This window comes from Rhamphochromis sp. 'chilingali' (assembly GCF_963969265.1).
Source record: "Rhamphochromis sp. 'chilingali' genome assembly, chromosome: 1".
NCBI lineage: Eukaryota > Metazoa > Chordata > Actinopteri > Cichliformes > Cichlidae > Rhamphochromis > Rhamphochromis sp. 'chilingali'.
Window position 1 is genome coordinate 26403698 of NC_137929.1, and position 18309 is coordinate 26422006.

The window sequence follows — 18309 nt, forward strand, 5'->3', positions numbered from 1 at the left end:
TTGTGCAGTTCATTGACTTGGCTGCCAGACCTTATAAAACGGTGACCGCTCAATCTGTTACATTGGCTGCTACTTCACTGACTCACTGTGTGAGCGCAGGGGGGAAAAAAACACCAGTGCAATATGGAGTCACACACACTGGTACAGTACATGTGGGAATCTGTGCACTTGAAGTCAATGGAGGTGTGTGTTTACATGTCTGTTTGAAGGCTGCAGTGTGCTTTCTCATCTCTTTCCATGAGAATTCATCTATTAAGTCTTGGATCAAATAACTGGCTTCATGCAGGAGGTTGAAGCAAAGGTGAATAAAGCTAAAAAATGGCATTCTGGCAATGTGTGTCCACAAAGTAGCCCAGCAGTTGTGCCATCACCAGAGATCAGGACATATAGCTAGTATGCACACATGTTTGCATGTGTTTAACATTGTAAGTTTTCTCTGTGCTTGTGAATGCTTTGAGTCAGTTTTTTGGTAGAATTTGCAAGGTACTTTCATAAATAGGTCTTTTTTTTTTCTTTTTCTTTGAGAAGAAATCACTACTTTCTGAATTTTGTATTTTTATTTTATTTTTTTCAGTCAGTATTTGATGCATGAATTTGCATGTGAGTCTGCATATTATACACCTGATCTGTTTACTTGTGAGATGAGTTTTCTGGGGGCTGATGCAACTCTACAAGTTTTGGGATTAATAAGACATTTTAAGCAGGTGTTATTTTACTCAAATGGACAGTTTGATTACAGACCCATGTGCTAGCCTGGTTTTATTTTTCACTCTAACTGCGTTTCCACAACAGCGATGCTCTGTTCAAGTCTTATTTAGTTGCCAGAGTCTAATTGCTGCAATTTAGCTTAGGGCCATCTTTGTCTCTGCAATCAATCTCCGTCTTTTCCTCTGCCCGTTTGAATGTCTTAACATTTATGATCGCCAAATGGAAAGCAAAGCAATCCTGAAGGCATTAAGATGGTTTAACAATTAAGAACTAAACAAGCATGTTTGTTTAAATACAGGAGAGAAGCAATTTAGGTCCTTAATTTCTCTTGGTGAATTCATCCTAGTCTGATTTAAATAAAAAGCTCAACACTACAAAACAAGATTTGCTTTTCTCTGGTTTGTTTGGACATTTGATTACTTGTGGCCTTTAAATTTTATTCTAACATTTGCGTTTTGCTTTTTCCGTTTCTCAAATGCGGTAGATTTCAAATAATGACAAAGCTTTGATTATAGGAATAATCACTGAGATGTTATCTGGGGAACTTGGGCTGGTCTGATTGTTGGTGTACCAACCAATCACATTGCTTTGCTCACATCAGGATTGTAATTTGTGTAAATCTGCCCAGTCTTGAAATTATGGGCACGATAATAAAGGTTATTTATGTAGCATTTATATTCCAATTACACTCTGTATGCAGCTCCCACTGGGTGAAATTAAACTGGTGCTGAGACAATCCAAAGTGGGAGTTTGAAAGATGAATGAATGGAAAGCGCTCGTATTGGCCTGCTAACATGCTAATTTCCATCAGAGGTTTGTTACTCTGAGAGCAGCGATGTACAGCTTTGAGCAGGAAAGCATTTGGAGTCGTGCAATTTCAAAGAATACCAATTACACAAGGTGATTATATAGTTAGATTTTGTTTGGGACAGTTACGATCGGGTGCCAGACTAGTTTCTTTTAGACAGTCATTCCAAAAACTCTAAGGAAGAAACATGAACTATAATAAACAACTAGTTCAAAAAACTGCAAATCCTGCTTGACATTAAAATCAAAGTGGAAATTGAAAAGAACCAGTTGGTGATTCTCCTTAGTGCCTTTTGTTTTCTGGAAAATAAGGTTAAAATGCAATTTTCCATAAAACAAAGCAATTTTATATGGTGGATTTCATAGTTCTGATTAATAGAACATCATAACTGTGCCAAAAAGAGAATATTTGTTGGCTGACTATGTGGAAGTCGTGAGATGTAGTTTGCACTTTCTTTTTCTTTTTTTTTTTGAAGGCTGTTGTTAGAAAGTGAGTCACATTAAGACGAATTGTCAAAACCTATTCATCATTAATGACCTATGTGCCTCCAAGGTGCAGTATAAAATCAACATGTTTGTGATCTGCTGAACTGGTAGCTCCATTGTTATACTTTTGCTTCCATGCACTGCACAGGGTTGACTCCACCTGATGTGCACTGTTGTGTGTTCGTTGGTGACGCTACTTCGATGTAGCAGGGGTCTAGCCCTTCAGAACATTGAGACCCACAACGACTAATCAGAAATGGCTTTGCAACACAACAAAAAACAACAAAAACCCAGGGTGTTAAATCATCCTTAGGACTTCTCAGTTTCCAATCTGTTCAGCTGTCAGTGGTATATGCCAGAAGAAGCCCAGCTCGGGGCGGCACTATGGTGCCCACAGGACCCAAAGGTGTCCCTCCAGGTGCTAAACACAACAGGACAATTACTAGATTGCTTGACCATAGCCTGTAGGGTCAGACTTGTGTGAGTGTGAGAGATTTTAGATGCGTAGCTGTATTAGATCCTGGTCTTTTACACTTCTTATTTAACCATCATCCCTTATTTTCTTCATATAAACTTCTCAGACATCTTAATTGAAGATCCCCTTTCCAGTAGAAAGTAGTGATGGGAAAGCAAACTTAATACATTGGCAGTGAGCAGTTATCTGACCCAATGCACAACCAATATTTGTGGAGCTTTTGATGCTATATGTCTCTCTCTATGGATCCCATCTATCATTTTGGGTGTGGAGGTGTTAATATGTAATAAGCCCAGGGTGGAGTCTGTAATTAGCTCACAGTTTGTCATTTGCCCGTTCACATGCAAATGTTGGATCGGCTATAAAAGGAGACGCGAGTTTCCCTGCTATGCCCAAGGGCGCTTGGAATAGAGTATGTGGGCAGTACCTGAGCCACAGCTACCCCTTTGTCCACCCCTATTATGCTCTGTTTATGTTTTCCTTGTGGCACTTCTACACTGTGCACATCATTTAAAGGACATTTCAAGATCTCATCCCCAACAGCATCGACACATTGGCGGTATAAAGTACACGACAAGGGTTGTGATTATAATTACAGTGTAGTAGATGAAAGGTGGTAGAGAAAATGGTGTTTGAGATTGAAATAAATCCCTCTTGATTAATGACCTGATTTTGCATTAAGGAAAGATGAAAACTGCCCTAACTTACTTGTTACACTCTAAACAAGTAATGAGGCTGATTCTTTGTGCTTTTATGTAGTCATGTTTGCCTGAAGAGAGTAAGAAGGCCTTTTGTTTTTCTCCTTCATGGCTCAACAGGATGAGTGGGTTTACCTGCTTGATTGTTTACACAACTAATGCTACCAGTACAACTTGGATAATTAAGAGCTATAAAATTGCTCTGATGTGATCTTTTCTTGCTGCAGGTTGGATACGAGAATGCAGGAACTGTGGAGTTCTTGGTGGATAAACACGGCAAACACTACTTCATAGAGGTGAACTCCAGACTGCAGGTTGAACATACGGTCACCGAAGAAATCACAGAGTGAGTAGAAGTTCACCTTTTGTAGATGCTGGGGTCGTTGCATTTTGCATGTGTTTCTTTGGGGTGATTGGTCCATAGACGGGGATTCTCTAGGACCTGCCGATATGCTAAAAAAAATCAGGTTGTTGGTTGTGTTTTCTTAATTGTTGAAAAATAAATAAATCAGTGGCTGTCTTGCAAGCTGCACAGAATGCAAAGCTGGGTCACTACTTCAGTCTAGACCTACATCTGTTTAGATAAAGAGAGAAAGTCTTGGTGCTTAATAAATGTACAGTCATGAAAAAATAATTCTCAGTCCTGTAAGAAGCTAAATATACTCTTACTGCTTCTGTAGGTATTAAGAGGGTGAGCAGCAGCGAGGTTCTACTAATTAACTGCTCTTGATTAACTGATCAGCAGCAGGTGTGAGCACACCTATAAAAGCAGGTTTTGGCAGTTTGCTGGGGTGTAAACTCGATGTCAATATCTTCTCACAGGTAAATGTCCCAGCACCCTAAGATCAGACCATTCAATCCTTAAAAATTAAAATAAATTAATCAATTCTTAATGGCATGTTTGGTAAAAAACAAACACCTCAAACTGTCAAGCACGGTTGTGGAAGGGTGGTACTTTTGGCTTGTTTGCAGCTATAGGACCTGGGCAGCTTGCAGTCAATGAGCCAGCTTCTCTGTGTATCAAAGTATTCAAGAGTCACATATGAGGCAATCTAATAGCTACTGTAACTGGGTATTTCAATAGAACAGTGAGCATAGCAGCAAATAAGAATGGCTGTACAGTCAAGGCGTTGCTGTGGTCCAGACCGCGAGCTGCTTAAAATGCTGTGGTAAGAAAAAAACATATGTTGTGCATATGTTATATAAGTAGGTAATAATAATAATAATAATACTACATCATGTGAGCATCCAAATATTTAAAGAATGTTTAATCTTCGTCAGGTTTTTTGTCGGAATAATCAAGCTTCACTTTTGGCAGCATCAATGTAAAAAGCTTCCTGCTCTGAAAATTGTCTCAGGTAAAGGCAGTGAATGTTAGAGGTACATGGAAGAGGAGTGGAGTTTTAAGTACATGAGGAGGCAAAAATGGTCAAAAAGCAAGAAAGAGGGTGAAATGGACAAGACAGAGAAAGAGGAGATTGACAGAAAGCTGACAAGTACAAAGAAGAGGACCTGAGCAGGTGGAAGCAGTGAAGAGAGAAGCTGCAAGATGAGGTCAGAGGAGGGTCGAGAGACAACAAGTTTAAATGGGACAGGAGAGAACGAGAGGATAATGAAAGCTATAAATAGCATTCTGCTCTACTGATGACCTGTGAGATTTGCTCAGCTGAAACAACACAGATGAGACACAACATAAGACACAAATGCCAGATAGGTACAGATCCATTGGCACTGGAGTTGCACAAAGACTGACAAATCTTGGTTTTAGCACTAATGTGTGTACACACAGAAAACCACAATTAGACTAATTAATGTAGGATTTTCTGCCTAATTTGCTGCATTAATAAACGGAGCTGACACACTAACCAGTGCTACTAACACTAAGTTATTGGCAGATGGTGGAAACAAAACATCTGCTGCACATGGCAAACACATGACTGACAACTTGATTTCTTTCTTCTTAATCAGTTTCCACACTCTTGTCTTGCATTAGCTTTTCTTTCTGTTGGTCTTGTTTTTTCTTAAAGGATTGAGGGATTTGCATTGCAGCACAGTTAATAAGCTCTGAGTGGAGGAAAAACATCAATAAATATTTGCTATGGTGATAATTTAGTCAAAGAACTACTAGCATTGGAAAGGTCTTCTGAAACCATTCATTACTCTGCGTTTAAGTGTGTGCCCTTAAATTGTAGGTAATTGCACTAATTATTCGAAAGACGACATTTAAGGTTCGGCATTTCTTATCAGTCCAGATTTTGGTCGTTTAAAGAGAAGTTTGCGTTCAGGGTTGTCTGACTAGGTGAGAGCTTGCTTTATTCAAACCAGAAATGTATCAAGAAGTCTTGTGCCTAAAACTTGGAGCCAGAAAGACTTGAAAGCCACTTTATTAGGTACAAGTTGATAGTTGTACCTAAAAGACGGTCCACTTTCAGTGGTGCTTTATCTTGCTGGAAATCAACAGATGTGTACACTGTATTAAAGGGATCGATGTGATCAGCAACACGTGTGCAGTTTTTGGTGAGCCTGTATTATATCCTTAGTTTCTTGTTCGAGCAAACAGGAGTGGCACCTGGTGTGGGCTTCTGCTGCTGAAGGCCATCAGCTTTAAGGTTTAACGTTTGTTTGGAGATGGCCTACGGGCTTCCAATCAGCTTGAAGCAGTCTGGCCATTCTCCTCTGATTTCTGGCATCAAAAAGGCATTTCTACAGAACTGCTGCTCTCTAGATATTCCCTCGTTTTCTGACCATTCTCTGTAAATCATAGAGCGATTTGTTTAGAAAAATCCCAGTAAAGTCGGTCAGCAGCTGCTGCTCAGTGAAATTCAGAAGGCCATCACGACTGTGTCAACATGCCTAAATGCGTTGAGTTGCTGCCATGTGATTGGCTGATTAGATATTTGCTTTAACGAGGAGTTGAACAGGTGTGCCTGGAAAAAGTGGCCGAGTGTATTGCCTTGCCAGTGCCCCTAAGAGGTACAGTTTATTGATTTAAGCCCCTGGATATCCCGTGCCCACACATGCAACATGTTTAGATATCTTCCATGGACTTGAAGTGGGCCATGTAGTTTTCAAACCCTGTGTGTGTGCAGATTGTTCATCATTAAGTCCTATCAAAAATGTCAAATAGTTTATTTTCAAAAGCGCTTTGCTTTTTTCTTTCCCCCCCTTCCCTGCCTTGGCTAAGCTTAATAGTTTATAGTGTTGTAAATAACTGTAATTGTGCGAAACAAAGGCAGTAACCTTCAGAGGTAAAAAATGAAGCCGCTGTGGAATAGCCATGTCCTTAAATATTCAGTGAGTCATTTCCCAGGCTCTCACATTAAAAATGCCAAGTGTAACAACAGAATTAAATGTTCCATGTATAGCTTTTAAGAGGTTTTGGTCTCCAGCTAGCTTCTCTCTGCATTCACAGCTTTATGGTGGGTCATTTTATGACTCTGGTGTTTTTAAATGGTTTATTATGTGCTTGTTATTGCCCTTATATTTGCATTATTAGGGGTGCAGATGCTTTGACTTTGCACAAGTTGGTAATTTGAGTTACTGAACTGGGCACGTTGGCGGTGTTGGTGTCTTTTGGACTTGAAGTGCAGAGATGTGGTTAGTGTGTCAATAATTGAAACGATTCGTTTGCAGCATGTACATACCAGAAAGAAAAGATGGCAAACATGGGTCTGCTCATAAGAACACTGAAACAAAAACTGCTCAACATAAGACTGATGCACTAATATTAGAAACATTCCTACTGTGCAAAAGGCACCAAAAACCTTTGAGTTTACATAAACATATCTTTAATGTGTTATCTTTTTAAACAAACCAATTCTTAGATCCTGATCTGCTTTTTTCTCCTTTAGTCATGTCGCCGTATGAATGATAGAAACTAAGCAGAGCTATACTGGGATAGTCTTTAGGAAGCAATATTGTTAGAATAATATGGCATGTATATAATAAGTCGTGCATTTCATATTTGAGGAGCAGATATTGCCGTGATGTAAACACGTACTGCTGTACTGCTATTGAGTGCCGTGCCAAGTCCAATATATTTGAAACTGGAAAGGGACGCCAAAGAACTGTGGCAATATCATACTAACATTTCATCTGCTTTCAACTCAACAAGGACGTCTGTATTATTGCATCATTCTGCATTATTTGTGAACACCAGATATGAGCAATACTTCTACATTGTATATCCATGTTTTTTTTTTTATCCCGTTATTTCACTGCAGCCTCATCCACCTGTCCCCTGCTTGTATCAGCAAGACCGTAAACTGACACAGTCATTCTCATGTATTACGGATCCCCTCTTATCCGTCCTTGCAGCAGTTTGTCATATTTTGTTCATCCTGCAGAGAAAACCCCATATAGCTGAGGTAATTTGACATTTTGGGGAATTGGGGTCATTTGAATTGGCAGGAGTGCAGTAATTACTTGAATCTGGGCAGCTCTCCCTGTGAAACGTGTTTGAAAGTTTCAGCTGTCACACGCACAGCTTTCATTTCAGGTTTAGCTCAAAGCAGCCAGGGTAGGGTTACTCCCGATGACGGCTGGAAAGAGAACAGTGCCTGAAAAGGTGAAGTTCAGTGTATATTCGTCTTAATTGTAGAGGAAATGTACTTTTGAGACTAACATTGCATTTGTGTGCAAACGACAAGTGAAAACTGTATTAGGGCTTTACTGCGTCCATTCATCTTTGAGCTCTCCGTTTCACTTGACTGCACTTCCAATCTGAGGTGTGAGCACATTAGTTCTTGTTTTCATGCGAAATGCACTCTTATTAACAGACTTGTCAGGGAAATATTTTACCAAGTTCTGAAACTCTCTGCTGAACTCGCCGTTCATTCCCCCGCGCTCTTCCAACATTGTTTTTCACCACTTTAATATCTTCCGTTTAATTCATTCTGTATTTTTTTTTAATTTTTTAATTTTAATTTTTTTTATTCATTTTCAGGCACAACAAATACCTATATTGAACATAAAATACACAAAACAAAAAACAAAACTTGCCTGAAAAAGGAGTGGGACGAAGAAAACTTATTAAATCCCACCCCTATACTCACTCATCAACAAAAAAAAAACAATAAACTTCCCGCAGCTACGCCCATCATTGCATACAGACCCATCAACAGCCCCGGGCAGATACAAGCATCTAAGCGGCAGCTCGCAACCAACAATTAGAGCCTTCATAACTGAATACAGAATATATAAATTATAAATTGCATTACCACAGGTAACAGGCAGTAATAACTACAAGTAACAGACACACATACATATACATACATATATATCTACACACACAAGTACATATATGTACATACATACGCACACTTTATTTTTTATTTTTTATTTTGGAATCCATACCAGCAATGGTAAGAGGACAGACATTACAGAGCACACTAAAACCCATCATTGAGTATACTGTGACCAGACCAACTGTTTGTAGAGAAATTTAAATCTATGAATATTTTTGCATTGTTTCAATTGTAAACTCAGACTGTTCCAGATTTTCACACCACATACAGACACACAAAAGCCTTTACGGGTTGTTCGAGTTCTGGGTAATTTGAATTCTCCAAAGCCTCTCACATTATAAACCTTTTCTCGAATTTCAAATCTAGTTTGTAAATTTGCCGGTAAAAGTTTAGTAAAAGCTTTATACAAAATTATGGATGTATTGTAATTAACCAGATCCTGGAATTTAAGTAACTTTGCCTGAAGAAAGAATTTGTGAGTATGATCTAGATAACCAGCCTTGTGAATAATACGCAGTGCTCGTTTCTGTACTGTGACTAATGGATTAGTTGTATTTTTATATGTATTTCCCCACACTTCCACACAATATGTAAGATATGGAAGAACCAGGGTACAGTACAGAGTACGAAGTGCATCTTTATCAAGGAATTGTTTCACTTTGTTCAAAACTGCGAGGCTTCTGGAAATTTTGGTTTTTATGTGTCTGACGTGGGGTTTCCATGATATTTTGTTATCAATTATAACTCCCAAAAATTTGTTTTCACTCACATTATCAATTGGTACACCTTCAATGATAATTGGTAATTCTATATTATATTTTAAATTACCAAAAAACATTGCTTTAGTTTTATTTATATTTAATGATAATTTATTTATGTCCATCCATTTTTTTTATTAATTTTAGCTCCCTGTTTACGGTCATTACAAGATCAGTATAATCATCGCTACTGAAAAATATGTTGGTGTCATCTGCGAACAGTATGAGTTTAAGTACTTGAGAAACATCAAAAATATCATTTATGTATACATTGAAAAGTTTTGGTCCCAACACTGACCCTTGGGGAACACCACATGTAATACCAAGTTTCTCTGAATGGTAATGCCCTATGCTAACATATTGTTCCCGACCTGTTAGGTAACTTTTTATCCAGTTACCAGCTTTCCCTCGAATACCATATCTTTCCAATTTATCCAGTAAAATTGAGTGATTGATTGTGTCGAAGGCCTTTTTGAGATCAACAAAAATACCAACTGCATATTTATTTTTATCCAGTGTATCAGTAATTTCTTCTACTGCCTCAATTATCGCCATTGAAGTGGTTCTTTGCGTTCTGAAACCATACTGACCAACATTTATTATTTGATGTTTTTCAAGGAATTTTTCTAATCTTGAATTAAAAAGTTTTTCTAGAATTTTTGAGAATTGAGGCAGTAGAGAAATAGGCCTATAATTGGTAAAACTGTGTTTGTCATTACTTTTATATAGTGGTATTACTTTCGCAATTTTCATTTTTTTTGGAAAACAACCGGACTGAAATGATAAATTACAGATATATGTTAAGGGACTAGCAATATTCAGAATAACCTGTTTAACTACAGACATATTTATGTCATGATAATCCATTGAAGACTTACTTTTACATTTTAATGTGATATTTATTACTTCTTGCTCATTTGTAGCTGAGAGGAACAGTGAAAAGGGATTTGATTTTATATTACTGATATTTTCATTTTTATGACACGGGATGTCCGCTGCTAGTTCTGGGCCAACATTTATGAAGAATTTATTGAACCCATCGACAATATTACTCATGTTGTGATTTTCACCATTTGCATCAGTAAAATATTCAGGATATGATGTTCCAGAAGATCCTTGTTTAATTAAGTTGTTTAACACATCCCAAGTTCCTTTTATATTGTTTTTATTTTCATATAATCTTCTTCTATAATAAAGTTGTTTGCTCGTTCTTATAATATCAGTCAATTTATTTCTATATGCTTTATATCTTTGTTCCACTTCTTTTGTTTTTACTTTGATAAACTGTTTATACAGATTGTTTTTCTTTTTGCAAGCATTAATAATTCCTTTTGTGAGCCAAGGACTTTTTATCTTTTTTTTCTTTGTCATGTGTTCGTTTACAGGACAATGTTTATTGTACCACATAGTAAAAATATATAGAAAATTATCATAAGCCTTGTCCACATCTGACTCTTCATACACCGAACTCCAATCTTGTTGTGCTAAATCGAAATTGAAGGCATGAATTGCTTCTTCATTTATTGTTCGCTTTGCTATCATGATCTTGGTATCTATTTTTTTTAAAATCACAGTCACACAAAGTAAAAACTGGTAAGTGGTCAGTTATATCACAGACAAGCAGACCACTATTAATTTGGAAATCCATGACATTAGTAAAAATGTTGTCAATAATAGTGGCGCTATGTGAAGTTATTCTGCTTGGCTTTGTTATTGTTGGATATAGTGATAAGCTGTACATTGTGTCAGTAAAGTCATCAATGGCTTTTAACCTTGTTGGATTTAGCAAATCAATGTTAAAATCACCACAGATAAATAGTAATTTTTGGTTCACCGAAGCAAACGTTTTTTCTATCCATTCATTAAAAGTGTCAATACTTGAACTGGGTGTCCGATATATACAACTTATTATAACATTTCTCTTTTTTTCATTCATAATCTCAATAGTCAAACATTCCAAAATTCCATCAATAGCCATAGACATAGTTGTTACAACATTATATTTTATAGAGTTATGAACATATATAGCAACCCCGCCGCCCGCCTTATTTAATCTATTCATGTATTTTAAATCATATCCATTCAAACAAAAATCTATTCCTTTATCGACATTGAACCAAGTTTCAGTGATGGCTATAACACTAAAGGGGCGAGAAAATTGTTGCAAATAGTCCTTAATGAAATCAAAATTAGAGTACATACTTCTGCTGTTAAAGTGAATTAATGAGAGCTTCCCGTCTAGGTTAATTTCTTTTTCATATTGTTCCTGAGTGAAATAATTACAATTTTTAACAAAAGAAGAGAGAAAGTTACTTTCAGAATCTATTTCTGGATCTATTATATTATGCTCCTTATATTCACAATCTAGATCAATTACTTTCTGTTGAAGAACTAATTTCAACGTGTCCATGTCATTTCCTGGTGTAATTGATACATTGGTGTCAGTTATACTTGTCCAGATCCTCCATGTTCCTCACTATCAGTACTTTTGCCTCTTCTGGTGTCCCGTTTAGCTTAATGAAAATCTTACAGTTTGTTACCCATGTATGTTGTATTTTACCGTTCTTCTTCAGTTGCCTTGCCTTCCTCACGATGTCTGCGTTTTTTCGTGTCAGATGCTCATTAATGAAAACGTCCGTGCCTTTCAGTTTGCGTCCTTGTTTCAGCAGTGCGACCTTGTTCTTCCGATTGACAAATCTCATAATGATGGCCGGCAGTCTGTCACTCCTCCTGGGCAGTGAGTGACATGCTTCTATGTGCTCCAGGTCCATCTCTATCCCCTTGCTTTGGAGGAAGGACGCCACCTGTTGCTCTACCGAGCGGGTCTCCTCGTCGCTGGGCTCCCCGACGTTCCCGGCCACCGCGCGCGCGTACGAGCGCGGCTTGATTTTAATACCGCTGATGACCACGTCGTTCATACGGGTGTACTGCTCCAGCTCATCCACCCGCCGCTCGAGATCCATGATCTGTCTGTCCTTCTCGGCATTTTGGAGGCGTAGCTGTTTTACCTCCTCCAGAAGCCCCAGAAGCAGCTCCTGCTGTGCCCTGACTGCGGCCACGTCTCCGCACAGCGCTCCGAGGGAGGTTTTAATGTCCTCAACCTCCTCTGGTGTTGGGCCTTTCTTGGGTGGCATACTGAAGCGAGAGCACGAGCCGGCCACCACGAGGGACCCGGAAGCGGAATTTCTGATGATGGCGCCTGGCTAGGCCTGCTGGCTGATGGTGGAGCCTGGCTGTGGCCTGCTGGCTGATGGTGGAGCCTGGCTGTGGCCTGCTGGCTGATGGTGGAGCCTGGCTGGGTCTGCTGGATGTGGCCTGCTGGCTGATGGTGGAGCCTGGCTGTGGCCTGCTGGCTGATGGTGGAGCCTGGCTGTGGCCTGCTGGCTGATGGTGGAGCCTGGCTGGGTCTGCTGGCTGTGGCCTGCTGGCTGATGGTGGAGCCTGGCTGTGGCCTGCTGGCTGATGGTGGAGCCTGGCTGGGTCTGCTGGCTGTGGCCTGCTGGCTGATGGTGGAGCCTGGCTGGGTCTGCTTTTAGTTTAATTTTATGTCTCTTCCACGATGTTATTTCTCTCTGCAACACAGAAATATGTGTCTGATCTGTGTGTGTCACGCGACTGCCAGTACACCTCTCATATACACACAGTTACTGTCCCTCCACACATACGACTCGTGTCCCTCCACACATACGACTCTCTGTTCAATTTAGCTTTCTCCAACCTGGCTGCAGCGGAGTCCTAGTTTAATTTTATACCTTAATCCTCCCTCTGCACGCTCATTCAAAACATTTATGTACGTCCGATGGTCACCATGCCAGTAAGCCTACAATCATGTAATTGGATCATCTCCCTTAAATTAGTCATTCTTACTCCACATCTTTATTCCTTATCTCTTCTATGTTTGATGTCTGTCACTTTTTGGGTTTTCTAGTTTTCCTCTTTCTGTCGTGTATGTGTGGATTACTGGATGTCCATTATCACCTGTAATCCTTGGCAGGCTTTGCGGGAGTTGATGCTTCATGTAATGGTGCTCATATCATTTCCACTTAAAAACGGCAACATAAGTCCACAGGTGTGGGTTTCTCTTCGTGTATGTAGCTGGATAATGTGGAGAGTTGACAGGAGAGCAGGGTCCAAGAAGTGGCCTGCGGCTGGCTAAAACACAGGCTGCTGCAGTGTCCTTTTGGACTATGCTTCACCCTCAACCATTTGAACTCTTGTCATCCAGTGTAGTTGAAATTTGGCACCAAAAGTACAAGTAGAGTCAGTGGCTTCGAACAAAACAATAACTCTCCCGTGAATCTCTAGAGGTCTCCAAATGTTGGCTTTATCTTGCCTGAACTATCTAGCAGTAAAAATGTTTGTTGACATGAGGTTTGGAACAGATTTTTCCTCTGTTGCCAGCAGCTATTTAAGAATTTTGGTTCTCAACATTGGGCTGATGTGGAGCTGGGTATTTGTATTTTGATTTTTAAATGTATGAAAACAGTCCCACAAGGCATACTGTGCCCAAATAACAGAGGGAGGCGGGGCTCACAAAAATCCACCTGAACACGGTGCTCCTCAAAGCCCACTCACTCCTCTTTAAAGGAAAAAAAGTACAACCTGCACATGTACATTTCTTATCTTCACTTTCCATCCACACGGGGATACTGGATAAGTAGAGTGCCACTACTTCACCTGACTGCAAACAGGAGTGATCAAACGTTATGCAGATCCCTTATTTCTATACATGTTAGTGTCTCCAGTGAGAAGCTAAGCTGGTAGTAATAGGATGCTATCTGCAGCGAGGGTTAATATAATACGTATACTTTCATGTATCAAAGTTGCCTCCATCTCTCTCTTTAATCCTCCATCGCCTCTTCCTCCATACCATTCTGCCTCTTCTGTCGCTCCTCCCTCAGGCTGTTCCCTTCATCTGTCTTTCCTCAACCAACTTGGCGCATTTATTTCTTGACCTCTGCCCATTTCTCCAGCCCTCCCTTCTCTTTGTCACACCATTGCCTCCTGTTCGCTCTTCCCGTCTCCCTGCACCATCCTTTCAGCCCTGTCAGTTCCTCCCTCCGTATCTACCGCTCTCTGTCAGAGCCGTGACTCCTTCTCTACCCCTCTCCTTGCTCTCCTCCCCCATATCCATCTCTTCTCTGTCATCCTCTCCTCTCATTCGTATTCACCTCAACATCCATTTTCATTCATCTCTCACAATCTCTGTCCTTAAGTTCACCTTTGCCTCATCCATTCTTTGTCCCTTTATGAACTTCTCCTTTTTTTTTTTTGTCCTCAGTCTCTCAGTCTGCTCTCTTATCCTGCTGTCTCATCACTCTGTACCTGCCTGTCTTTCTGGCTCCATTCATTCATGTACTAGTGCAGGCAGCAGACAGCATGAAAGATGGTTAAAGAATAGCTTTGAAGTAATGAAGTGACATTGCAAAGGCAGCTTCACACATGATATACTAAGATGCAGCAGTTAACCTGGTATAAATGGCTGAAATCAGGCCTACACAGATGTCTTAAGCATCTTTTATTAAGTGTCCACAGATCTCAAGTCCAATGGAGGAAAAAAAAACTTCCTGACCTCGAAAGTCAAAATCTCCAGTCTCATTTTGACTTTCACCTGGACAGACGTGCCACCAGGAAGCACTGATGAGCTGACCTCATACATCGTAGTTATGTGTGAATTTAGAAGTTTGCCAATAAAGGAAGGCGCCTGACATGAAGAGCTGTGGAAGTTGTAATCAGAATCTTCAATTTGACACTGAACTTTATGAGGAGGTGCTGTGGAGAGGACATAATTGCTCTCACATGCGACCTTTGGAAGAATGTTTAAAAGTCACTGGTTAAAATTTGGGCACACTCTTGCTCCCATATTCATAAAGCAGGTCATATATTGGGTGATTATCTATACTGTTTCGTGGGTCAGTGGTTTAGTTAATGCTACATAACTCCATGACAAATATTATGTAGTTAGTCAAGAAACTGAAGAAGTAAGGCCAGGGTTATATCTGCGGACACTACAGATGAATTGTTCTTCTACTCGGGCAGGAGTTTGCTAGCAGGGAAGAATCACCTGAGACCCATTAGCACATAGACCTCACATTGCAGGATGCCTTAACCAATCCAGTGAGACCAGCCCGAGTTCTGTCTCAGTACAAATGAGTGTAAAGACGTTTGCATTAAATAAGCAGTTCTGTACTGTGAGTTTCTTTTCCTGCATTGTCCACTTCCGATAAATCTGTGCAGGTGCAAACACAGTAAGTCTGTAAAGACAAATAGCAATGACACATCTGCTGATATCGCCACAAACCTTAGATTTTTCTTCTTAAACATTCTTCCTATGTTTCCATATGTCCTCCTGCTTGCTCTCCCATAACAGATGCTCTTTTCACTTCTCCTCCACCTTCTCTCCACATTGCTCTGATAGTAGTTGTCTTTTTTGGTTTTCCACAGCTCTGGCGTCTTGACAGGGTGGTGTCTTTTTGACTGAGAAGGCATCCTCTAACTTTTCGCTGCTGCTTTTGCTTTGCTCTTTCTCTCAGCAGTGGTAATGAGCACGTACACAAGTGTCAGTGAGGAGGCGGAATACCACAATCTGTAATCGGAATGAACACACTCACTCACTCGCACCTCACTCTCATTCATAGATGCACACACAAATACGCCCCCGTAATGAAAGATTTTCAAGTCCAAAGGCATCAACGAAGACGTGCGCACACTCAGAAATACACAGGGAACATTGTGCAAATACCTATTCATCTGTGTTCCTGCTTTCCCGAATTCTTCAACAATGGAGGCAGTTCTGTCTGGGGTGTCTGCGTATGCGACAGACAAAATGTGAGATAAATGTAAGATACATTTTGCCTGGGAGGTATACCCTGTGTGTGAGAGACGCTCGTCTGTCTGAAAGGCACAAGTGTGTTTGTGAAAGACTGCGAGACCGCCTCTGCATTCAGCTCCAGCTCTGTCTTTGAACTTCTCCTCTCTCAAGGTTCAATTTGTCTGTAATTTAGCTGTAAATGATCTTTCCTTTGTACGTTCAGTGTGTGTTTCTGAGTGACTGTGTGCACCAAGTCAGGGTGTATGTGTGTGAGTGTCCACATGCTGTCAAGGGACCCTGCACATTCGGTTGATTGGTGGACAGGAGTCCTTTAGATCCTAAAGTGATATAATTATACCCCCAGGCTCATGCTGGGCTCTGTGTATTCTAAAGAGACAGTGAGCGATTGTGTGGCTGTTGTGGAAAAAGGGGTTTTTAAATTAAATTTTAAATCTTCATACGTCTTCATATAGGCCTCGCAAAGAGTGCACACGAGTTCCTGAACTAGTACATATGTAGTGATGGAAATCGAGAACCAGTTGTAGAAAAGCGGTTCTCAGTCAAATTTCTTGGACTTGTTAGTCTGCCCATCGATCCCGCTTATCGGTTCTTGGACTCTCGCTACAATCAGCTTTCAGTTTGCATGTCAGGGGAAAACGGCGACGTCGTCTACAGCGCGGATATGGACGTTTGTTTTTATTGCACAAAAGGCTGGATGTTTGCAAATGCAAGTCTGCCACTGCTTCTCTTTGTTGTGGAGTACCGCAGGGTTCTGTGTTGGGCCTCATTACGGTTTGCCTTGTACATGTTACCCCTGGGTTCCATCTTTGACAAGTATAGAATGTCCTGTCACTTTTATGCTGATGACATTCAAATCTATTTCAAATTGTCTGATGACCTGCCAGCTCCTTTGAATCACCTGTCTGACTGCTTGAAAGAGGTCAGAGTGGCTGTCGGACAACTCTCTCATTTTAAATGAGAAGAAAACTGAGATCATGTTATTTGATAGTCATACTCCATATGATCAGCTAGCTGCTGGATTTGGTCCTTTTGCTAGCTTTATTACAGACAGTGTAAGTACTCCCAGATAGTTGATTTAAGCTGGAAAAACGGGTTTCCTCTGTGGTTGGTTCTGGCTTTTTTCAATCGCGCCAAATTTCTAAGGTCAAACGGTTAATACTGCGCAAAGACCTTGAAAAAATTATCCATGCCTTCCTGACCCCCAGACTTTATTATTGTAACTCTCTACACTGGACTCCAACTCATTCACCTCCAACAATTTCAACTTGTCCAGAATGCTGCGGCTCTCCTCCTAACTAGGGCTGAACGATATATCGCATTTGCGATAATATCGCAACATGATCAAGTGCAATTTTCTAACCGCAAAGGCTGCGATTATACTCTGGACATGTCCAAATTCATGGGCTGCATTCTCCTGAGGCCGCATTTGTAGACCGATTACGTCACAGCGACGCGCCGAAGGCTGTCCAAATTACTACCATATCCCAGAATTCATAGCGCGGCCCAGCCAAACTCCAGTTTCCAACAATGGCGGCCGCTACTAAGTTTTAAAATTACTCATACTAATCTTTCTGGGTCACAAAATAAACTTTTAACATATTTTCAGGCGAGAAAGTAGTTGTGTAAACATCAAATATCTGCTCGGTTTATCAAGATATCCCATATTTGCAAAAGTGCTTCGACGTTTTCAGAGGCGTCTGCTACCCACCAGCTCGACAGCTAGCCGGGAGCTCGAGGGTTACTGATGCGGCCGAGAACGGCACAACTCCCGGCACATCATTTTCAGATCACCGCGGAGTTTCGCTGCTCGGGTTAAACGAAAAACTGAGTGTGGTAAAGCCACTGATTTTTTTTATGTATATTTCTGCAATCTGCACATTGTACTGACTTTCATTTTAATGTTTACACCAGGGTTCCTTGTCAGCACTTTATGCTCAGATGTTTGTAAGCTTCAAATATACTGTTGTGATTGAAGAAGTTAAATAAAAATGTCAGTCATCAATTCATGCATCACCTCATGTCATCATAACAGAGGTCTGTCTTCCAGGAAAGAACAGTTTAAAATTAATGTAATATAGTATTGGCCATACTATATGATGTATTGCTTGTCTTTGTTTAATAATACAGAAGACAAAGACCTTAAAAAATAATCGCATATCGCATCGCAATCGCAATATTGGGGCAAAAAAATCGCAATTAGATTATTTTCCATAATCGTTCAGCCCTACTCCCTATCTCTAATCACTAAGGATTTTGTTCTTCGTTTTACTGTTTTTAAATATTTTATTGCTCAGTGTAA

General features: G+C 40.2%; 1 protein-coding gene across 1 annotated transcript in view; it reads left to right on the forward strand.

Moving 5' to 3' along the window:
* pcxb (pyruvate carboxylase b) overlaps window positions 1-18309 on the forward strand; it is a 332441-nt gene that overhangs the window by 69151 nt on the left and 244981 nt on the right. The window contains exon 10 of the mRNA XM_080905198.1: window positions 3402-3520. Coding sequence (XP_080761324.1) covers window positions 3402-3520 — 119 coding nt within the window. The remainder of the gene's footprint in view (window positions 1-3401; window positions 3521-18309) is intronic.